At 46.4% G+C, this 23,895-nt stretch overlaps 2 protein-coding genes across 2 annotated transcripts; both read right to left on the minus strand.

Moving 5' to 3' along the window:
* Positions 1-613: 613 nt before the first annotated feature.
* On the minus strand, positions 614-7,995 carry PRKAG3 (protein kinase AMP-activated non-catalytic subunit gamma 3). The gene is made up of 13 exons (XM_053471175.1): positions 7,856-7,995; positions 7,203-7,242; positions 6,618-6,724; positions 5,981-6,062; positions 5,601-5,659; positions 5,101-5,146; positions 4,671-4,725; positions 4,455-4,581; positions 3,869-4,034; positions 3,391-3,428; positions 2,584-2,730; positions 1,713-1,806; positions 614-702 (listed from the first exon to the last, which is right to left on the minus strand). The coding sequence occupies exons 1-13, from the start codon at positions 7,883-7,885 to the stop codon at positions 680-682; spliced, it is 1,014 nt and encodes a 337-aa protein (XP_053327150.1). The 5' UTR covers positions 7,886-7,995; the 3' UTR covers positions 614-679.
* A 3,991-nt stretch (positions 7,996-11,986) lies between these two features.
* Positions 11,987-21,917, minus strand: TTLL4 (tubulin tyrosine ligase like 4). Its single transcript, XM_053471188.1, has 19 exons — positions 21,871-21,917; positions 17,652-19,061; positions 17,257-17,366; positions 16,978-17,038; positions 16,568-16,683; positions 16,100-16,210; positions 15,885-15,961; positions 15,462-15,656; positions 15,214-15,296; positions 14,872-15,000; positions 14,657-14,779; positions 14,471-14,569; positions 14,170-14,304; positions 13,835-13,972; positions 13,413-13,512; positions 12,951-13,161; positions 12,706-12,773; positions 12,460-12,536; positions 11,987-12,200 (listed from the first exon to the last, which is right to left on the minus strand). Exons 2-19 carry the CDS (start codon positions 18,977-18,979, stop codon positions 12,050-12,052), a joined length of 3,312 nt encoding a protein of 1,103 aa, XP_053327163.1. The 5' UTR covers positions 18,980-19,061; positions 21,871-21,917; the 3' UTR covers positions 11,987-12,049.
* Positions 21,918-23,895: the final 1,978 nt, after the last annotated feature.

A 23,895-nucleotide genomic window follows, 5' to 3' on the forward strand; every position in this document is an offset into this window, starting at 1 on the left:
GTGCGGAGCCTCAGAAATCTCATCGCAATAAATAAGGAGCTTATAAAATTGTCAGAAAGTGATCATTACACCGGGGCGGAATAATCAAAGATCTTTGATCCTTGAATTTATTTTTGCCCAAATGACTTTTGGTGAAAGTGAAAAATGAGTATATTTAAGGGAATCGGGTGAATAACGATGAAAAGAGAGGAGAAAACCGGCAATCCCCAGTGGATGTTCTCTTTCGCAGCTCTTTGGTAATGGATTTGTGATGGCGGAATGGTCTCCACTCGTGCGCCAGACGTGCGCCAGTCCATTCACTCGTCTTTAACGCGGTCGTTCCCAAGGTTACGGGCACTAAACCATAAATGGAGACGTATCGGAAACCAACGGAATTGTCCTCATTTAGGCATCCAAGCATTCTTGCCCCAGAACGCTGTATCAGCTGGGGTCGGAGGGGTAAGTGGGAGCGGCGGGGCAATTATTCTGAAAGCCAGGGGTTTGCATCCGTCTTTGGTATAAAAGTCTATTAACCCGGGTTATCGATCGGGTGATAAATGTTTTCCTCCAGCGTCAGCGGGGCGTTTACGCTTCCAGCCCATCTGTTCTTCCAGCAACGGAGCTTTCTGCCCAAAAAAGAAAGGTCTTTGACCCCAGATCTCCGCGGCTGCAGAAGGCTTTATACTCTCTGCCTCCGTAATCACAGATTATTCCGGTCTAGACCTAAAAAGAAGAAAAATAAACAGAAAAAGTGGTTCTGTACTGAAAAATAAAATGCGGAATTCAGGATATATACATTATATAAATCAATAAATAATAATAATAATAATAATAATAATAATAATTGGAATTTCTTTGTGGCAGAATAATGAGCTCATCACTGGGGGAGAGAAACAGGAAAAAAAAGATTGTTGTGCAAAATAAATAAAAGATAATAATAATTAATAATATGTATAATACTAATATTAATTCATAACAATACATATAATGATAATAAATATTAATAATTAATAAATATGTATAATACTAATAATAATATGTATAATAATATGTATAATAATACTTATAGTAATAATAATGAATATTAATAATAATAATAATAAATAATACGTAAAATAATACTAATAATATGCATAATAATAATAATATTTCTTACATTATTTTACAATGAAAAACTGATAAATAAGAATAAGTTGGGATACAGACACACGCTAAATGCACAATTCTGCCTCCGGTTGATTTGTGAAGCAAAATTGTGTCCTGTTTATGGTTACAGCACAACAAATAAGACGCGCATGTGCGGGGCAAGGAAGCCATTTAGCGGACATGGGCAGTGAATCGGGGCCGTGCACCTGTGACCCCGGCGGTTCCGCGGAGACGAGCTGGGGAACAGAATAGCAAAAGCAGAAGCGCTGAGTGCTCTCGTGAGGTGTGAAGCACACAGGTACAGAATACACAGGTGTGAAATTCTGAGAGGCGGAAAAAAAAACCCAAGGTGCAAAGTGCAGGGAATTTGGGCTCAAACGTGGGAACGGCTTGGGTCCGAAACGCGTCGGTTTAGGGTTCTGAGTCGCCAAGTGCACGGAGCAAATACAGCGGCGAGCGGTGCAGACAAATTCTCACAGCACGTTCTCACACCTGAGGAGCGTACCTGTGCCTCACAGAGGAGAACGAGGAGCAGGGTGAAGGTAGAAAAGAGCCTTCGCAGGGTTAGGAATTAAGTGCATCAATACCTGCGGGGGTTAAAACCAGAGCCTGGAGAATGTCCGATAGCGATACAATCCCACGAGGACGGAGCGCTTCATCCACCAGCACCAGGCGATGCACCTAAAGGACAGACGAGGCAGGTGATGGGTGATCCGGGTAACAGCAGGTAAGAAAAGGGATGGAATAAATTGGGTGAAGATTCCATTAAATGTAGATGCATTAGAATGCAAGCTCTGTGAGCGAGGCTGCTGTCTAAAGAGTGCGAAACATACATGAGCAGCCACATGTACGTGATATGAGTGATAAAGGGCCATTTGGACAAAGGAGTGACGGGAGTGATAAAGGGCCATTGGAACACAGGAGTGATGGGAGTGATAAAGGGCCATTGGAACACAGGAGTGATGGGAGTGATAAAGGGCCATTGGGACACAGGAGTGATGGGAGGGATAAAGGGCCATTTGAACACAGGAGTGATGGGAGTGATAAAGGGCCATTGGAACACAGGAGTGATGGGAGTGATAAAGGGCCATTGGAACACAGGAGTGATGGGAGTGATAAAGGGCCATTAGAACACAGGAGTGATGAGAGTGATAAAGAGCCATTGGAACCCAGGAGTGATGGGAGTGATAAAGGGCCATTGGAACACAGGAGTGATGGGAGTGATAAAGGGCCATTGGAACACAGGAGTGATGGGAGTGATAAAGGGCCTCTGTTCGCCTATGAAGAGATTCCATTAAAAATCAGCCGTTTCCAGCTACAATAGTCATTTACAGCATTAACCCCGTCTGCGCTGGATTTCTGATCCATTTCATGTTATTTTAATGGACATCACTAAGTGACCCCAAACTTCTGAACGGCGCTGTATATATCCGGTAATAACAGACGAGGGGACGATACCTGTTCTCTTACGATGCGGTCAATCACAACCTCCAGGGTTTCGTGCGGGTAACACATTAGGACGCCCTCCAGACACAGGCTGCGGAGCCGCAGAGCGTCGCCGACACTTATATCCAGATTATTATACACCTTCTGTGCCGCCAAGTGCTGCAGGAGAGCCACAGATGTTAGTCGAGTCTCAGAATAACCCGTAATGTTAATGGATCCCCTCGCACGACTAGGAGACTATTGTGCTGCATGTTGGCTGATGGCCAGCAGAGGGAGCTATACTACAAATTACAGCTCTTATTGGGCATATTTCAAGATAGAAATATGCCCAATATTATAATTATCTTTATTATTATTATTATTATTATTATTATTATAGCGTTATTTCATGCATCGCTTCTTACGGTCCATACATTTAGAGGGTCCAACAAAACTAGACCTGACAGACTGAGACGAGCCGATACATCAAAGAGGGCTTGGCTCATGGGCTGACAATCTAGATGCTTATGACAGATTTAATTGCCAGCGTGCCCTTAAACATTCAAGAGCAGAATAATGTCAGAAATCTGAGTTTACAATAAAAAAAAACCACTCTGCTATACGGATGTTTAATTCATTCACACAGCTTATTGATCTGCATCAGTTCATTCAGTTATCTAAGCCCAATGTACTAGACAAACCCCCCGATTCCTTATCATACTGCCTGTGGGAAACAATAGAATGGCTCAGTCTTAATCACCCTCATCAGAAGCCTAGACATGGTGCCTTTTGAGTGTTAATAATTAAATTCCAGAGGCAATAAAAAAATGTCATACTTACAATCACATCAAAACGGGAATAAAGTCCGACCACCTGCCCTGTAATGACAATAACCAGCGAGTTACAGCAAAGAGCAGGGAAAGGAGACGTTCCCAGACCCCCTCCACCTGGAACTGAAAGAGTTAAACCCTCATATTACTGCCCTCTCTCCCGCACCCCCCTTTCCTCTCCCCCCTCCCAGCCCTCTCCCACCTCGTCCTTGGAGACCTCCTCATCCTTGACCCCGCTATGAATTGCATTCCGGGAAGTCCGGCATCCGGCTCCATATTTTAATATTTTCCCAGCAGCTTCACATTATATAAAAAGCATTCGGGCGACCGATTAACCCCTTCACCCCCAACCATCCATGTCTGCTCCTTCTATGCTCCCCGGTTTTGCTCTCTCCTCGGTGTTCGTGTTTTAGGAAGGATGTTTCTGAATTCAGCAGAGTAGGTGGGACGGCAGCTTTAAAGAAGCCCCTGAGCCCCGGGACACCCACCCGACTCGTTCACTACGGGGAGGGCGGACACTCTCCTCTCCACGAAGATTTCGAGGGCGCTGTAAACCGTAGACGTGTCCTGAACGACGGCGATATCTCGGAATGTCCCGATTCCCAGCTCCTGAATGGTCCTCCGCATGAAACGGGGTCTGGGAAGAGTGTCCCCCTGCGGGCACGGGGAGAGCGGCGGTCACATGACACGCTTAATGACATCATAACCAGTCCCGTTTAAAACACTTAGGGTCTTATCCACTAAACGACCGCTACCTTCCCGTAATATCAGTCACCAAAATCCTGCCGGGGGGCAATATTAAAGGGGTGATCTCAAGAAACCCCTCAAATATACCTAGCCCCCCCCCTTACATAGGCTCCAATGAACCAATCAACAACAATCAGCAACTTAACAATAAGGGAGATATAATTTACTGGGGAGGAATAATCATATAGGAGAATGTTGCACAAGATTAATGTACTTCTTTAATGTTCCACTGAGCGCTGTAGCTCTGCCGAACCGGGGCGGATAAAAAACCCCACGTTTAGTGAATAGCCTCCGGCCGTGGGGGGGGGGCTCTTAGTCCGTACTCACGAAAAGGTGCAGGAATTTCAGCAGGCGCTTGTGAGTCAGGATGTGCAGAATATTTCCAGACGCCGGGTCCATCACAGGCAGGCGATGGATCTTATTCTTGATTAAGGAATACACGGCATGGAAGAGACTGGAAAGGAAAGAGTTAAAACTTCGAGTTAACGGCAAACTTTCTGTCCAGGGAGGCCTCGGCGGGTCGCCTTCACCCTGCTCACTTACCTGTCTCCAGGTGACAGGTGGATCAGGGGCCTGAAGGAACTTTGTAAGTAAATGTCTGAAAGACACAAGAAATTAGAGAAAAAAGATCTTTCTTACCCCAAAAAACACTCGGGCCGGACGTCGGTCGGTTTGTCCGTTTATTTGTGTATTTAGAGAGGTAAAGACCCCTCTTTGGCCGTTTGAAATGTTGGGGGGTCTCTAGAGTCGTCTGGTTTACCGATATAATAGGGTCAGGTCTGGCTGGAGACAATTTAGTGAATATGCCCCCAAAAAACTGGGGGGGTCGTGACACCATCTAGGTTGTTACAATCCATGTAATCCCAAAAAGATGAGCTGATTGTGACAAAATGTTTAAGGGACTTCTGTGCCTACGGGGTGGAAAAACTCTGAGGACATCTGCAGATATTTGAAATCTACCCCTTATCGTTACCTCTCCAGGTCTCGATCTTATGCTCCTCCAGCTCGTAAATCTGAACCTGGAAAACACACAAAAAACCTGCGTTACAGATCAGTGCCAAGCGCACAGAGACTCAACCCCCCCCCCCGGACATACGGGGGGGCCACCTAATTATTATTCATCGATTTCTATAGCGCCATCATATTCCAGGGAGCAGTACAATAGGTAAACGGAACATAATGAGCAGCGCATCATCTAACTTACTGCATAACTGCTACAATAGAACGGACCCAGTTTAGTAGAAATTGCCCCATTTGCCTTCCACCCCAAGCCAGCCCCGAGTATGTATGTGAAGAACGGGGTTTTAGCGCGGGTGCACACACATGCGCACACACACGCATACACACGCATACACACGCACACACACGCGCACACACACACGCATACACACGCGCACACACACACACGTACACGCATGCACACACACGCATGCACGCACACACACGCACACACACATACATGCACATGCTTACCAGCGGGGCCTTGTAATATCTGTGCAGAATGTTAATGAAATCGGTGATCGTCAGCATCCCTGGGGAGACACAAAGTATCAGCTCCATGTAACAATGACATCATAACGGCAAATAATAACGGCTTCTCGTTCCGTGGCTCCCCCTGCAGGTGGTAACCGGATTCTGGGTGCCCCTAGCTTGCTGTAGGGGTCCTAAGGCCCCCCTCTAATAATGGATTATTATTATATATAGAAAAATAACAGTGACATAAACTCGTGATCTCATAATCTATCAGACGATGTATATAATCCCCCCCCCGCTCTCTCTCCCCTCCTCAAAGCCCCGAGGAGCCGCCTGTGACGGGGATCAGGGTGTCCGCGCTGCCACGTTTTGCCACTTACCAACGAAGCAGTGCTTTTTGCTGTCCCAGAGAGGAGCGGCTCGCACTCCGTTAGCCACTAAAGCCAAGAACGCTTTCTTTATCTGCGGGAGGGAAGAGGATGTGAGTCCCGACAAATCCTGCAGGCGCTTCCTTCAAGCATTGTTTGGGGGTCCCGGTATCCCCCCGTTTTTAGTACATTTACATAAAACTTGTTCCCAGAATCAATGTCTGTTTCACTTTTTTCTTTATTTTTCATTAATAAATGACTTACACGCAATAACAGCTGCCAACAGTCCTGTTTTGGTTGACAAGTCCTGACTGTGATACTGGCTTGGTTTAAGGTTACCGCTCATGTGTGATGGCATAGCATGCATAGTCTGTACTCTGCCATCATACAGCATGGGGAAAATGACATCACAGCCCCATCCTGTTTCATGCACCAGGACTGGATGTTGGCAGGTATGCCCTGCGCAGTGACCAGTGATACTCTTTGATGATGTTTCCTAGGGATGCCAGATCAGCCATTTAAATCCGTAAGCCTGTGAAGACACACGCTGGCCCCCTGGACTAACTAAATCAATGGCTTACAGGACATACGTTACAGGTTCTAATCCGGCTTGGCTGGCTGAGGGTTATGGGCTGTAGTTGGGACTCACCTGGAGGGACGTGTCAAACACGACCAGTTTGCAGCTTGTCGGGATAGCGTCGTAACAGGGACTCTTCATCATAAACTCCATGTAAAGGCCGGCATCTTCTCCCAGGTCTGCAGGACATGCGCGAAGCCAGCCCCCCCCCCAAAAAAAAAGAGTCAAACACAGAAAATGGGCAAAATCACAATATATCCATTAAATTGAGATTTAAGGGCATTTAGACGGGAAATCCATCCAGCTTCCTACTGAGATTAACAGACATTTGGCAGAGGATCACGTTCTAGGAAAAGCTCTTCTGATGACATATTAAGGTAATGTACCGAGAGCTGGCACCCAGCGGAGGTGGGGGAAGGGAGGCGCTGATATCTTATATAACACACACATATATATATATATATACAGAATTGTATCCATTAACATCAGGTGTTCAAAGGGTTAAATAATAGGGGGTTATCAATTTTTGTATAAAGGATTTTTTTAGTGTTTGTTTTGTAATAAAGGGTGTTGGGAGTTTGTAGTGAAGGTCCTATGAGGTTGCCCCGGGGTGTGTGTGGCATTGGGGTGTTTATCGGGCAGGCTGGGGGGTATTACCTGGAGCCTGAAACAGGGGTAACTCCTCCGGTATCAGCTGCTGAAGAGTTAAAAAAAAAAAAGAGGTACAATTAGCGCATGTTCATAACAAGAAGCCCCTAAGGGAGGAAAACAAGCTTCAGTCACAGCAAAGTACTAGAAAGCAAACCCGGTAAGGATGATTCCTTTATTGGGTGAGTGACATATAACAGAGTGCAAGCTTTTGAGTCTAACTAGGATAATATGCCTGAAGAAGAGACCCAAATAGTCTCAAAAGCTTGCAATCCGTTATACCCAGTAACGGTATCATCCTCAAACCAAATTTGCTTCCTCTCTTTCTATGGCTTTAGCAAAATACTACAACTACTATCAATCATAACAATAATAATAACGATAATAATAATAATAATAATAAATAGCAATAATAATAATAATAATAATAATAATAATAAATAGCAAGAATAATAGCATCAGTGCTAATCCACTGCCAGTACTTGGTTTTAAATGCCCCCTGCTGCAGGGTCACAATCCCCCTTTGGTGGGTCACACAGATCTGCAAAATATTGCAAAGGGTTAACCCCTTACTAAATACTAAAACTAAATACCCATCACATTCTATGTATAATCAAACAAACAGAATCCTTAACCCCCACAGTGCTGGGCTTCCCTCTCACCTGCTGGGTTTCTTGCTCCATAAGCTCCATGCTGTGTCCCAGGGGGGGTGGTTGTTGTCAGTGAGCTTCCTCTTCTGCCCCTGGCTCTAGCCCATGCTGACAGCCCCCTCCAATACCAGCAGCAGCCCCCTCCACCACCAGCAGCAGCCCCTCCACCACCAGCAGCCCCTCCACCACTACCAGCAGCCCCTCCACCAGCAGCAGCCCCTCCACCACTACCAGCAGCCCCTCCACCACCAGCAGCAGCCCCCCCAACCAGCAGCAGCCCCTCCACCACCAGCAGCAGCCCCTCCACCACCAGCAGCAGCCCCTCCACCACTACCAGCAGCCCCTCCACCACCAGCAGCAGCCCCCCCAACCAGCAGCAGCCCCTCCACCACCAGCAGCAGCCCCTCCACCACCAGCAGCAGCCCCTCCACCAGCCCACACAGGAGCTGCTAAGTATATAAGTGAAGACAGGAAGATCTACTGCAGCTCAAGGCTGGAGGTGACAAGTAAGAAGGCATGGCAGTCACAGCACAGGACACATAAGTGACAGCTCCTGATTCTACCCAAAAGTGGGTCACCCTGTCAGCCCCCCCCCTGTGTCCTCACATCTCTCCCCCCTCTCCAGCAGAGCCCTTTAACTCTGATCCAAAGGTTTCGCTTTCTTCCCCTTGAGCTGTTACATTGTATCTTCCCTGTGCTTCATTGAGTGAGATTCTCCCCTTCTCTCCTCATCCTCCTCTGCCTGTCTCTCCCCACCTGCCGCTCTCCCCCCTGCGCAGATAACATTTGCTCCTCAGATTGAATGTCAGAGCTGGGAATGTTTCTTCATGTTCTGCATGGAGAGTCCCTTCCGCCAGCACCAGCTCTCTCCTTCTATAGAACAAATTTCTTAGTTTTTTTACAAATATTATTTTATTATTAGTTACAAAACACACACAAAAAACAACAAATAAACACAAACAAAAACACAAAGGAATAGAATGTACAAATATTTCTGAATATGAATTGTGTTTTTTGAGCATCAAGAAAATTCCAAAAAATATTTTATTATTATTTATTTTTATTATTTTTATTACGAAGAGAATATGGCTTATATCAAAAACATCTATTTTAGCACTCAATAAAAAAACACAGATCCCTATATCATGGTTAAATTGCATGTTCAGAGATCCTCTTGAGATTGTTTAACCCTCTAGAGCCTGGTAGGGGTGGAAAAACAATCATTTCCTAGGATTCAGCAACAAATGCAATGGAGGGGAGTCCAAAGCATTGTTTAGCGCAAGATTATATGTCAGTAGTGAGTTTGTCCTCCCCAGCCTCTCACAGGCCTTAGTCTGTTGGGAGAGGACCTGGTTGTGTTGCCTTCATTGCTGCTGGAATCCAATAGATTCAGCCTATGGGTTATAAGGGCCTAGGGGCTGAGCGTCACTGGTAGCCCTGCCTGGAGTCACCAAAAGAAGCATAAGTTTGTGTTTCCCGCACAATAAAGTAAAGGGGTATGTACTATCTACCCCCAATTGGTATGCATAGCTGCCAACAGTCCCAAATTTGCTAGAGCAGTCCTGACAAGGCTCACCAAATTTCTCGCTTTGTGGCAGTAACCCTCCAGGTAAAATGCCCAATAGATGTGAAATGTACGTTAGCTCGATGTACAGAGCACGCAGCTGATCTACGATTCCAAGCAAAGCCCAAAGAGCAATCAAATTCCACATCTTATATTTAATATTTTTTTTATTTCACGAGGGGGGGGCAGTTTGGAATTTTTTAAAGATAAATTCTAGTCTATAATGTATAATGGTGGCTGTCGACAAAGGGCGGTAAAAACTGGAACTGTGTGGGACAACAACTCCCATCATGCTCACACCTGTCCGCCTTGAGAAAGATGAAGCAGGAACCGGGAGCCGCGGTGCTGAAACCTCAATAAAGGGTGACAGGTGCCGGCAAAACGCGATACCTGCTAAATCTGTCATTAGTCCCAACATCTCCGCGTCCGGGGTCAGCGACTCCAAACACACAGGTCTCCGCCGCTATCTTTAGCCGCCCTGAAGAGCGGCCGGGAATCTCTTTAATGTCACTAAATGCTGTATATACGCACTCTGTGCATTTACTACCTGGGGGGGGTAAAAAAAAAAAAACTAAATCGCAAATCGACTCAAAATAAAAAAAAAAATAAAGACAAGTTAACATGTTCAGTGCCAAAGCAGTGGCTTGGGGTCTAGAATTCCCAAAATTCTTCCAGAAAGGTTCCCTGGAATATTTTGGTAAGTTAATTGATTGTAAGCTCTTGAGCCGGGCCCTCAGAAGCCCACCATCTGTGTAAGAATAGGATGATGCCAGGCTGGTACAGGGATATACTGCCACGGCAAGCGCTGGTTAGGCGTACCGTGCCCTAGCCTGGCACTCGCTTGCTAAGTGTGTAATCAGAAGCCAAACGCTAATCAAACCAGAGACAAATCCACGCGTCGGGAGACATCGGCCGCTGAAACCGCTCCGCTCTCCCAGGAATGTCAGGCTATTCTTAGAGATGTGATCAGAGGATGATGGCAATTTATACACAGAGGGTCATAGCTGCCAACAGTCCCAATCACCAGTGCCAGGTTAATCTGCCAAGTTTTATCAATGATCCCAAAAAGCTATCATCAGCCACAGCGGCATCTGTAAGAAGTAATGACATCATCGATTCTCATATTGATTCGCAGCTTCTAAATGCCTTACACAGGAAAGGAATCGGTTCTGTCATCTAGTTCTTTCCCGAACAGGTTAATATTTTATGCTGCTATGGCAACCAGCATTTTAAACCACTCTGTGTTTAAGGGGCTTATTCTCTAAATAGCACCAATAAATTAAACCAAAGTTTCCTTGTGGTGCATTAGACTGCCTGGGAGACAGCAGCGTCGGAACGTGGAGGTCTCGCCCCGTGACAGCTGCAGGATTCCAGGCTCCGCACACAGCTCATGCTGGAAGGTCCTGATGTCCCAGAAGATATAGAGCGAGCTCCCAGCTGTGCATGCAGGGGGGGGGGCACGCTCAGGCCAGACTTATTTTAGTTCATTCTAAATACTCTCTGCCGAGGAGTTTAACCCGTTCACAGCCGAGGAAAAAAAAAAAAAAAGTTTGCACAAGCGGATCTGTAGTTGCACAACGGGTCAACGGGACATCACAAGTAGTGCGTCACATAATTCGGACCCCTCTCCATTACTGCAGGTGTTGGGGTATATTTTGGCCTTCAAAGTAATGGCAGCCGCGGGTATAGTAATTGCCGGAGACGGCGTGGCAGGCATCAGAGCGAAGCTGGATAACTGCGATGGCTGATATGAGGTCACGTCATACGTGTGACGCTTATAATCTGCACATTCACCCCGAGAGCGGCTGATCCCAGATAAATTATCTTAACCCCGGGTGGTTGCAGGCAGGTGCGAAAGCTAACCTCATTTCTGTGTAATGTATGACCTCATAGGAATCTTTAACCCCTACTAAGCCTTATTACCCAACGCTTTTCCCCGAGCGCTAAAACAAACAAAAAAATTTAAAGCTTCCACGATTAGATGAATTTCTAAACCTTTAGCGCTAGCGCTCAAATCTGCGTCAACGATGCCTTTTTAACAGAATTAAAACACCAGACTTCTCACAATCCTTCTTTGGTGCCTAAACAAAGACAGAAGCAACTGTTTTTTAAGTTGATGCTTTTTTTATTAATATATTATTTTTTTGGCAAAAAGACTAAATTTCAACCATAAGAGTACCAAACATTACCGCAATAAACCCCACTTGTGCGCTCTTGTGCATAAATTCAGTAACTACTCTCAGCACCGTTAAGCAGGTCAGACCCTCATCCGATCCTCCTTTACTTTGGCCAGAACAACAGTCAGGTCGCGGATATGGCTGCAAGCCGCGCTTAACTCGTTAATCGCCACCATTCTAAAATGTTCTTTTTCCCAGAGCTCCCTTAGAGGCACTTATTTTAATTGGGATCTACCAAAGTTTGTTGAAGTTATAAAAATATATGTGGATAAGGTTCGCGGGTGCTCTTGACGTTTCGGGTAATCACAGGAGGTTAAAGAGGCGCCGCCTGATACAGTACAGCAGTAGCGGCGCTCGCTTTGTTCTCGCCGTAGGCTTGAATGTTCATTGTGCCCGGTTTCCGGTTTTGAGGTAGGTTTGGTGCCAAGGGGGGCTGCTGCGGCGAGAGAAGGAGGAAGAGGCTCATCACATAACCAAGGCAGATTCCGGCACGCCGGCGCATGGCTGAGATAACGAGGGTCTCTCGCTGAGCTCTGCCTGCTGGCGGACGTCGCAGCTCTGATGGAAAGCCGAGCCGCTAAAGGATTTCAGTCCCTCCGCTGTTAGAGGCACTTTACTGGAGTGGGGGGTGGGCAAAAAAAAAAAAAAAACAGATTTAAAACAATGTCCAACATATCCGTCTTCTAAATTTTAATATAATTTCTTACAAATTCAAATAGAAGTCAAGGAAACGTAAAAAAGAAGAAAATAAAAATATGATTGTACACAGAGCAGCCGGGGGGCTCCGCAGCAAAGTATTTCACATAGAAAACGCTCTGCAGAGCATTTCATAAATCGCTAAGCTTTTCCTACGAGATCAGAATAGTCAGACCCACCTGTGTTTGATCACTTCGGATTTAGTGAAGCCATTCAAGTGATGATCCGTTTGCCCAGGAGAACGCGGCAGAGACCGCTGCATGAGAAGAGGAGAAATGCAATAAGGTACACGTTCTCAGAGAATGGAATTAGCTCGAGACGCGCATTTAAAGTATCTTACAAACACGATTAGCGATCGACACTCAGTCACTGATACAAAGTTACGAACCTGGATCCCCGCAGATAGAGAGCCTTTATATACTCACCACCGTCACGTGAGCGGCTGAACCGGTATGGAAATTCATCAGGCACAAGCTTTTCAGAAGGTCCCGTCCTAATTAAGACAAAGAACAATTAGAGTTTTGCCAGGAATTAATGGGAAGCGGATGAGCTGTGGATTTTCGTTAGTAGCGGCTATAACTGGAACATGCAGGTACATTGAAGCGCAGTCTGGGGCCAGGCTCAAGAAGCCAAGTCATTTCTTACGGGCGCTGATCGGCATCATCCTTACCCCTCTCCCTGTCTGCGTAATATTTCTGTTCCCATTGATTTGTGAGTATATTGAAGTAACGGGGCTGCTCGAAGAATCGCAGGTATCTCGACGAGATGGGGGAAGGGAAAACGCGCTCAAACTGTCCACAACGTGAAAGCTCATCTTCAGTCTCAGCCAGGACTCTCACGTCTTCCGGGGTGAGCTGGTCCAGGACCGTGGCGTACAGATCCTGCAGGGGAGGAAAAAAAATTAGATCTAAAACAAAAAGAGATGGGAGGCTGTAAGAGACGCATATGAAGCGGTCCACATGGCTGAGTGTGCTACGAGTGGATATCAAAGAATTAGATCCTTTTGGACCACAGTAGTGGAGGATATATATTTTTTAATATCATGAAAGCATGATTTGGTAACCTTTATTTACCAAAAAGTGTCCATCTGAATCTATGGCCAGATACCAGTTACTCAAGTAAGCGTCCCTACCTTGTCGGGCACCTTCAGACTTATGAAACGCGCCCTCTTCATCTTCTCCGCGCTGATGATCTCGGGTGAACGGCCACAATCCTTTCCCAGGCTTGTCACACTTGGCAAAAGGAAGAACAGGCTATTAATTATTTCCATGAATTTCATCTTGCGTCAGCAGAGCCAGCAGCGCCTCGGCCGTGCCCTTGGATTCGAGCACGTAGCACCAGAAGCATGCACCTGTCACGGCTTTAACGGTGTCTTCCCGTGGTAATATGAGCCACGGTACAGGTGTCTCAGCTGTTCATGTACGAGCACACAGGCAAAAATCCAACGCGCTGCCAGCTTTCCAAACTGTAAAGCCACACGGCCGTGCTGCCATTCCCAATCCCCGACAGTTACCCCCGCTTAAAGCTGCATTAGAGTCACGCTGCCGGCCTTACCTGCTGGTGGAGCTGCTGCCGTTCCCAGCCCCAGATGCCACCTCTTCCTTGCTGGGCAGAAGAAATCCAGCCAAGTTGAGAAGGTCCCGGACCATCTGACCTTTAATATTCATGTCCAGTTGGGAGTTTGAGTGAAGACTGAAATAACATTAAAAAGCAGCACACACACAGTAAGCATGCGCCTAATTTTAAATACCGTAAATAGCGAACAAGCTTTTAAGCCAAGACAAAGAAAATAAAAAATGCCACCATATGGGGGAAAAAAAAAGGTCTTTTTAGAAGGAACGACAATTATTTTTTTTACTTGCCCAGATCCTGATAGAACGTGCTGTTACCTGGGAGAGATGTTGACCTCCAGGACCCAAGGTTTGAGATTCTCATCCAGCATGATATCAAAGCCGAAAAGCTCATGGCAGCTGTATGGTCTCTGTACGTACATCTTCACCAAGCTATTCACGTAAGGCTCTGAACTGAGAAATTAAATACAAACCTATTAACAGCGGGGCAATTTTAACAGAACGCAGCATTTAAAGGGTTTGGGCCAAAACGGAGAGTTTTCTTTAGGACAATTCTCCAAAGCCTGCAGCACAAAATCCGACATTTAGCACTTTATTTCCCCCCATTAGCACGACTCACGCAATAATGGTCTTTATCACCATGTCCTTGATCTTTTCCCAGATTTTTTCGCTGCTGAATCCCTTCTGGTCGAGGTAGCTCCACAATGCTTTCAGTGCCCTACAAACAGGAGTTGTGAACATTAAAATGTCTTTTGGATGTCACTGGAACACGTGCTGCATGCGTACACATCTAGGGTTTCCATACCATTTGTGACCCTGGCACGCCGTCTCATCCGAGTTTGCCTTGTAGTCGGCATTCTTTTTGTTCACGCTGTAGTTTGTAAGGTGCATGAACTTGTTACTGAGGCTCTTCATGGAAGATGAATACCTGTGAATAGGAACAAGACTCAACTTAACACCATCAAGAAATGGAAACCGGTACGTTCATCGCTAGAGGAAAGTCTGCCAGCGCGTACGTACTTGCAGCTGGCGAACCGCACCAAGCCGTCCGTAAACAAATACACTCGGAGGGGGTCGTAACAGGTGACGTAAACATAGATCCGCAGGTCAAACTTGCTCCCGCTGATGAGGTAGGGTTTGTGTAGGTACCTGCGGGCAGAAACGGGATTCGTTACGCAGTGCAAGTCTAAGCTCACTCACGCTAGATTAAAACCTAGAGTCCGTGATCGTCTAAATTGGAGGATGCAGGCAAGTACTTCCCTACATACCGTGCAAGACACAGGGGTGTCTGTAGGGCAATGACGGAACCATGGCGCAGAGGGGGGGGGTATAAAGAATATGTGAAAGAACTACAGGCGTTACCTCTGCACGAGCAGCGGCCTTTTCTTGGGGAGCTGGCTCCATTTGTGTATAACTTGGATTCCCATCCCTCTAGCTGAGGCTGGCTAAAACAAAGCAAACAGATTAGTTATAAGATGACCCAAAGGATGACCGAGAAACTTCTGGGAAGTGTTATGGATGTCTGGACACCCCGACTACACTATAACCACGTTAATTTACTTCTTGCCCTCCCAGCTTCCATCATCGTCGTATACCATAAAGGACCCTACCGGTTTCACGATCCATTTTTGCCGCGTGCCTCCCTCCTCCCAAGCTTTCCTCAATAACTTGATATCCTGGGGAAGAACGAACGACTGGGGGAAGAAGTTGAACTCTTTCCTTCCGAAACGCGCCTGCATCTTGGAGAGGTTGCGCCACAGACGATCCTTCCGGCCGATCTGGAAGGAGCCGGGAAAATGGTTCAGCTGGAAGGAGAGAAGATGTTTCAGTGAGAAAAGCTCACGGAGGGCAGATCGACGGGCAATAAAACTGCTACGTTTTATTTCTGGTGTAAATATTTGCCGCAGGGCATGAAATATAATCAGCTAATGCAAATATTTATGGCTCCACAAGTCTAATGCATGTCACAGTCTGATACAGATTATAGGATTTTATTCAGACCCCGGTACACAAATACCCCATAGATTTACTACCTTCTGATATCCATGGATGGCTTTAAAGGCTGCAGACTTCATATGATGCCCCCAGCATCCCAGCCAATCATGATTTTCTGTAGGACAAAAGAGAAATATTTTTTATTATTCAGGGTTTAGCATTAAAACCGCTGACATACAAGTCACGGACCTGCAGCTGTCAAATTAAATCATTGCCGGTTTAACATTAACCAAAAGAACACTTTTCGGCTCACTTTTAGTGACTCTGAAGTGGGACCTGGCGACGGCTTGTTTCACAACGTTCGGGGTCACGGTGCTCATTCTCCATTTCAGCAGCTTTCTCTGCGCCAGCGGCATCGTCTCCACTGCAAATAAAAGAATCCGGTGGCAAACTTGGGTAAAACAATTTGTATCCTTCCTTATTAAAGGTGTAGTCATCGAAGGATCAACACTTCTCTCGCACCTGCAAATCTTAATTCGGAACCTGCGTAATTGTATGAAGTATTTGGTTCTGTATGTGAAAATCCCCCAAAAACCATATACTATCCAGTCTACATTCCTACATTTATCCTCCTCCTCAGCGGCCACAGAAGGGGGGGGGAATACAGTGAGGATGATGTGGACAAACTGAACAGCTCTGGATATTAACAGCATCCTAGTATATGGGTCAATGATGGTTATACTGGTAACATTTGCTGCTGCGAAAGGACATTGGATCTTACCCTTTTCGGCCTGGGTGCCAAAATATATCGTTGGGGGCATATTGGGGAACAAACTGGGGGTGAGGGCAGGTTTCACGACAAAGTCTCCGCTTACAGGAACCGATTCAGCAACCTGACTACAAGGAGAGGAAATAAAAAGAAATTTTGATTGAAAAGAACTTTCGGGAACGGAACAAAAAAAAAAAAAAAACCATACCAGAGAACAACAAGAGGAGCGCAAGAACGTCGGACTAGAACTAGACTCATCAGTTTAAACAGTTAAAGGCGGCTGCCTCAGCAGGAATTTGGGCAAATAAACTATAAGAGGTTAAAAACACAATCTGAGTGTAGATGCCTCTCACATAACACGTCGCTCTGAAAGCAGCCCAAAGGTGTAGAAACATGAATAACAATAAGTATCTGTCCTTTACCTGGGCGCAGCAGACAGGGATGCGTTGGCAGAGATGTGGAACATGAAGCCGGCAGCAGACCCTATATATCAGAAAGAAACAAAATGCATATTATGGATGCTGATCAGAAGAGATTCTCCTCTCGCTACCGTTATGCAAGCTGTGCAGGTGGAGAGCAACCTCAGAAGCCAAGTGGATTCCGAAGGCATAACCTGTACTCCTGTACTAATAACAGAAGAGATCTACTGTCAGACGAATCAGATTCAAGTTAATGAAAATGGTCTCTTCTTGGAAAACTACCTTCTTCATCTTCTTCTTCTTCCTCCTCTTCGCCTTCATTCTGACTATCGTCCAGACCATCCGGCAGATCCTCCTCAGTGCATTCATGTTCAAGGGCTGGTAACGTTAGCCTGAATCACGGTAAGAGGGGAAAAAAACACAACTTAAAAATCCAAGAGAGGGTTCAAAGGTCAACAAAGTCCATTTCAATACACATAACCCCAAGCCGCTCCCCCACCCCTAAGAAAACATTAGGATCAATGCATGCTACGAGTATCTATGAAATCTATAGACAAGTAAAACGAGACTCCTTAACGGCCTCTCCGTACAACCGGTGTTATTTCGGACACAGACAGAAAAGAAAGGTCCCGGAGCGATCCGTTCCTGCACTTTCCAGGTGACTCCCTGACACTTACTTCACTTGGTTTCCGTTGGGCTCAGCAGGAGTTTGCCGACACGTTTTATCCAGCTGGATGGTTGAGATCTGCGTGGCCATCACCGTTATATTCTCTCCCTGGGACTTCACCATCGCGGGCCGTTGGCTCTCTCTGTTCAGAGCAGCACTATGCGCCGTTTGCCCGGAAATAATTGGATTAGAGGCAGCAGCGGCAATACCCATTTTGGCGGAGGCAATAACATGCCCGTGTAGACAGGGACCGCCTGACGCCTCATCTTTTTGGCCGGGTGCGTGTAAGCCAGAAAATTCTTTATCGGAGTTGACGAGCAACAAGTCCTTAGGAGAACTATTTGTAAGCGAAGTCTCAAACGGCGGAGCGGAGTCTCTTTGCAATAATTTTCGGTTTTCAGTTAACTTTTGCACAGCTTCTGTTAGATAGACCTCCTTATGTGCCAAACTGTCCATTTTTTCACCATTTTCAAGTATGTGATAGGCAATAGGCACCATTCTGCCGGACCCCTGAAGCACGCCGGGTGAGGCAGGTGGATGAGGAATCTTCACAGTAGTTGGACAGCGGTGGTAGAGCGACTGGGCATTACCGTTCAACTGGTCGAAATCGGGTTTCCGGTCACACTGAGAAGAAACCGATTTTAAACCAACAAGGCAGGGGCTTTTGATCTTCTTGTTCTCCGAGTGAGGGTGCAAAGGCACTTTAGCACTGCTGGGCCGCAGGAATGAGTTTGAGATTGGCGTTGGCCTTGTGGAGTCACAAGGTGGATTAGCAGCTACACTCGAGGGTCTCCTTGAGTTATAGTCCGGTGGTTCCCCAGCTGCACTTGGCAAATGAAACTGATCTATCAACGAAGAAGTCATGGTACTGCAAGTCTTGGACAATTTTAGAGCAGAAGAAGTATTGGTGGGATGTCTAAACGAAGAGGAGTAAGGCCTCTGACCCAAATACTTTGGCCTTAAAAACAAGGGATCAAGTTTCTGATAAGGTTTATGGCCGTTCACCGGCTGCTGGAAACCGAACGTCCTGTCAGAAGTATTATTTGACGTCCTCGGGTGGTACGTAGCCCCTCCGGGCGCAGTCTGTGGGGGAGATGGTACTATCGGATGTGCAGCGTTGGAAATCAAATCATAAACTTGGGGGACTACGCAGCGGGAGTATTTGTGTCTACAGGCCACATCCGCACACTTTCTCTCCTGCTTCCATACGGACGAGGCTTGGCCGCTATAAACACCGCTGCTCAATTCCTTGGGTCGCTCTGGATCAGCCGGTATCAACAGCTTCCGCGTCTCATGTCCTAAGCGTGGGGCGTACCGCTCTGTCTCTGCCGATGCCATGAACAGCCATGCCCCTAGGCCTGACTCCCAGACGACTTAAACACAGCGACTTGTGCCTCGGTACTCAACATTTCTGATGGACCTAAAAAAAAAATGATAATAAAATGTTATCGTGTTTTGCATGTTGTAATGTCCTCAAAATTCTACACAGAAAAGAACAGAAAACTGACAACTTTCCGAGCTGGAAGAGGTGATGAGTTTTCATTTGTTACAAACAGATACAAAAATGAATGTCAGAAGTTGCTATGGAAACCAAGGAAGCTTATTTTTTTTTTCCTCTTGTTTTTTTTATAAATATTCCGAGGCATCAGCGCATCGTTTTGGATAAGATGCTGATGGAACCAAAGGTGCGCTTTTGGGTAATTTGGGAGATGAGTACAAACTCGCACTCTTAGTGAGTGGACGTGCATGCGCAGAAGAGCCGCCCGGTGGCATCCTCCGGGGAGCGACGGCGCCCCTCCACGAAATACTTATTTGTTTGTCTGTCCCCGTCTTACTGCAAGTAAACATTCGCTTTGCCGATTCCTGGAAAAACATTCAGGACGCGAGTGTCCCCTTTAAATACACGACGGTGTCGAGTTTTACAGACGTCAGCGAGTGCAACAACGTTACAGACCCCCGTCTAACGTATCAAATGGCGAAGCCACGGACATCCGAGGAGCTGGCGGGTAACAAGCGTAACGCCCCGAGAAGATTCAAAGCTACGGAAACGTCTCATCGCTGCGGACCAAGACCAACGATGCCAAGCGAGTGCTACATTCTGACAAAACGTATCCAGAAAGACGTATCCATAGCGATGACAAGAAACGGATACGGCCATCAGGGCAGTTTTAGGAGCCGTGGATCGGCGGTAGCGGTGATTAATACCGCATTAATAATGCACGCAGGCTCGGTTTAATTAGACCGCTGGCTCGGAGCCTCGATGTCTCACCCGGACAACATCGGATCCAACGACAGCGAAGGAGCGCAAGATGAACCGGCTGAGCGTGAAAGGAGCGCGGCTGCGGTGTAATTAGCACAGCAACAGCCAAAGATCCATCTAATTATATATGATCCACAGGATTATTCCACCCCATTATGTTGTCTCTCTCCCCTAAATCCTGCATTTTACAGTTTTTACCCTTAATAAAGAATGCAGATAATTCTCTCCGCTATCATTAAGTTGGGGATTGTATCGGACGCCGGTTACAATAAACAAAATTCAGGAAACGGGAGCGTTTTGTCAGCGTTAATTTAATGACATCGGACCGAGTCAGCAGAATTACCTACTGACTCCGTACAACGCACTGGGCAGCGGCCAAGCCCCGGGGATATTCTCCCATTAACATCATTTGTTATCACCTGCCTGCTTCTACCACCTATCCTGGGAGGCTGTTCCACTTATCTACCACTCTCTCAATAAAAGTAGCAAAATTACATTAAAAGGAAGAAAGAGTTAAAACATACAATGCGTTAATTAGGGGCAAAAGTGCTAATTTCTGTAGTAGAAGAGGGATGCTTACTTCTGTAGATGATGTCATATTCACAAAATGACTCCAATAAGTCTCTATTTCAGAAGCAGGCTCTATATTTAGGGAGGAAGCCCCTTCATCGGCCCCTGCTTTTGTATACGTTAAAGAGATAAACCATTAAAGCGGGTATCGGCTAGTAGGTATACGAAGGAATATTTGTCACTATGGTCATAATCTCCGAACAGACAAACTTCACACTCCCTGCTTGAGAAATCTCAAAGAATAACCAAAAAACAATATTTACATTACTGATCAAGAAGACGTGTATGAACATGCGCCGCTCTGATACACAGCGGCTGTTGTACCTGAACAAGGAAACAGTTCTTCGGCCACAAAGACCCATTTAGTATTTCTGGGCCGACCCAAACACCTCCCGCCGCCACCTCCCTCTAATCAGCCTGCGATGTATCGCGGCTTCTGTTAGCAAACCAGGGGTTAAAATCCAGCTCACAATACAACCAATATATATAAAAGAGTAACGGGAGCCACAGCATCCATACGGAGCTAAAGTATACATCCATCCCAGAGATCCTGGAAAACTCGCAGGGGTTAAAGGGGTTTTAATAAATAAAACACTAACATTTTATTTATGATACAAAAACAGATACTTTGTACAAAAAGTGATTTTAAACTGTCCATATCACCATAGCAACCAACAAGGCTTCAATTGACAGGCGCATCCCTCCGGTTGCTATGGTGAAATAAACAACTTGAAACTTTGCATTAGTATCACTTTTTGTACATAACTCCGTTTCTATTATAATCGCCGCGTCTTTCATTTACAGGCAGTCCTTGTGCAGGAGAAACACACGGCCCCCGTCTAGTCGCCCGTTTCTACTGCAGTGAAGACTAAAACTTTAATCAGTCGTTGGTCTCGTCTTAGATTCAGGAGCCGTATGTCTATCCCATGCATGTTTAATACCCTCACTGTATTACCCTCTACCACTTCTGCTGGGACGCTGTTCCATTTATCTACATCCTCTCAGTAAAGTAAAACTTCCTTCTATCCCATCTCTGGTCCTCTAGTGTTAGATTCCGGTCTCTTGTAACTTTTCTCCTCCTGTCCTTTATGTATTTGAGAGTTTCTCCTGTCAGAATTACTTTCCAACAGAAAACCCTCGTTCACAGAGTTAGAATAACCCGCGGGGTAACAAAGTGACTGAGAGCTCATTTCTGGGGCAATAACCTCAGTAACGGGCCGCGGCTCGGTCACATGTCCGAGCTCAGGCTACGTTTCGGCCTGTTAAAGGTGTTCCCCAGCTCCCCAACAGGGCAAGCGTGTTAACTGCCCCCCGACCGCACCACTCCTCTGCCCTGACAAGCCTCACAATGAAGTGTCGGTTCGGAGTACGGTTCGGTCCAACTTGTCTGTGGACTCACCGGCCTAGCGCTACTCCTGGGAGCCCTCAAGTCACCGTGCCCGCTCCACCCGCCGCTCCCGGGTCCGGCGGCCTCAGCTGTCCTAGCAACCACGCATCTGTAGCGGCAAGTTCCTACACAGTAGGAGGACTCCGGTGACGTCAACAGACCATGTGGCCGCTAGCGATCACATGGTACAAAGAACTACAAAAAGCAGGGAAGCGGGAATTGCAAATGATTACAAACGGCGGCGGCTAACTCCTCCCCAGTAGAAGGACTCTGGTGACATCGGCAGATCATGTGACCTCCCAGCAAGCGCGCATCTCACAACGCGGCGCTCTGCCTCACTTGGCCAGCCAATCAGAGGATGGTGTAGCTGAGCGCCAGAGAGGGCGGGGAACTGGGCTGTGTGCGCCGGCCATATTGGTACACCAGCCGCTGACAGGGTTTGGTAAGAGGCTGAAGTCAGTGAACTCGTCAGCGCCGGCCGTTCATTCATGACCTCCTTTTCGTATTACTGTTATTATTCTGGAACCTAAGCTACTGAAGTTCAGAGGCGGGGAAACGCTCTCATGCGTTCAGTTAGACTTGCCGCCGCCATCTTGGTACCCCCAGCTGCGCAGCATGTGCCAGGAGCCTCGTTGTCTCTGGTGGAGTTTCGGCCACGTGGAGTCAGTCGCTGGTTTTCTTTTATTTGTGCCTCTGAATCGTAATCAGGAACCCATCATGTCATTTGTTTTGTTAATAAACCCTCACTTCTCTAGTGTTACCCACTGTGCGTCAGCCTACCAGTTACACCAAATGAAACATTAACGTGCCCACCAATGTGACATCTTATTACGTCTTCCTCGGTTTACATGGTAGTAGGGTTACACTTGTTGCCATGTGCCCCAGTAACACGCGTCATACAGTAACCAACACCCTCTCGAATAATATTTCTGTGTGAAACGCTCTGCAGGGTGGCGTGCCCGTTCCCTTTTCCCTCTAGCTTGTGAGCCGGGTCCTTGAAATATCAGTTTTCTCATCGTGCCATCAGCACATGTGGGTCACGCCAGGGGAGCATTCTGCGCTCAGCTGCTAGGGAGAAGGCATCGGGAGCTCGCTGGCCAGCATCCTGCACACGCTTAGAAGACATGGCCCTGTTTTTTGTTCTTTTCCATAAATGCCTAGCTGGGTTTAACAATTGCCACAATCCTTAGTAACAGACTGGCTTGTGACTTTAATACATCGCAAACAGATCATATTTCTCTTCTACCCGTATATTGAACACGCCACGACTGGATGATTGCGGTAAAATGCTGCTTTTATTTCATACAGGTACATTTGTATTTCCTACAAAAATGGTGAAATAGGTTATACCATTACAAACAAAAGAAGGCAAAGCAGAACAATGAGAAATAAGACCCAGGGACCGCCGAGACCAGTGCGCCACTTATTGCTGCAGCCTCTGGGACTTACGAGCGACCCCTTTCTAAACAGCGCTGTAGATTTATAAGGGCAAAAGACATAATTGTCTTTAATTAGAAGTTTCAAGAAGTACTGCAGGCATTGAATGTTCCCTTTAAAGAATCATGCTGCCCTTAGCTTTATCAAGAGCAAAAGACGTAACGTTATAGGGGCCCTAGTGTAACATAATATGAGGATAATTTATATCACATATAAAACAGCGGCTCCCATACCGATCAGCCGGACTTTGGATGGTTGAACTAATGGATTATAGAGCAGCCGCTACCAAGTTTTAGATGACAATAAAGGACCAGATGTATGTCAGATTGACGCATTGCCCCACGTTCCCAAATATATATCTCCGTAAAACTAGTCTCTCGGCCAAATCCTGATAATTTATCAACTTCACTTTTCCACCCATTTGTTTCTCAAATAACCCAAATTCTCCATTATCGTAATCACCAACGTACACATGCCCTGCACCCTGCCCTTTACAGAGAACAACTATAGTCTCACGACAACACTTTGCATTACCAGTCTAATATTCTTATGCAAAATTAATAGAAGCGTATAGCCTTGGAAACTTTTTTTTTTTGTAAA

Source organism: Spea bombifrons, chromosome 7 (genome assembly GCF_027358695.1).
Source record: "Spea bombifrons isolate aSpeBom1 chromosome 7, aSpeBom1.2.pri, whole genome shotgun sequence".
NCBI lineage: Eukaryota > Metazoa > Chordata > Amphibia > Anura > Pelobatidae > Spea > Spea bombifrons.

Coding starts and splice junctions, on each gene's coding strand:
- PRKAG3 (XM_053471175.1), bottom strand. CDS start 7,885: ATGGAGCTTATGGAGCAAGAAACCCAGCAG. Junction 3,429..3,868: donor CCCCGTAGTGAACGAGTCGG/GTGGGTGTCCCG, acceptor TTGTCATTACAG/GGCAGGTGGTCGGACTTTAT. Junction 703..1,712: donor TCTGGTTTTAACCCCCGCAG/GTATTGATGCAC, acceptor TCTTCTTTTTAG/GTCTAGACCGGAATAATCTG.
- TTLL4 (XM_053471188.1), bottom strand. CDS start 18,979: ATGGCATCGGCAGAGACAGAGCGGTACGCCCCACGCTTAGGACATGAG. Junction 15,962..16,099: donor CCACTTCAGAGTCACTAAAA/GTGAGCCGAAAA, acceptor TTTGTCCTACAG/AAAATCATGATTGGCTGGGA. Junction 14,570..14,656: donor GCGTGCCAGGGTCACAAATG/GTATGGAAACCC, acceptor TCCTGTTTGTAG/GGCACTGAAAGCATTGTGGA.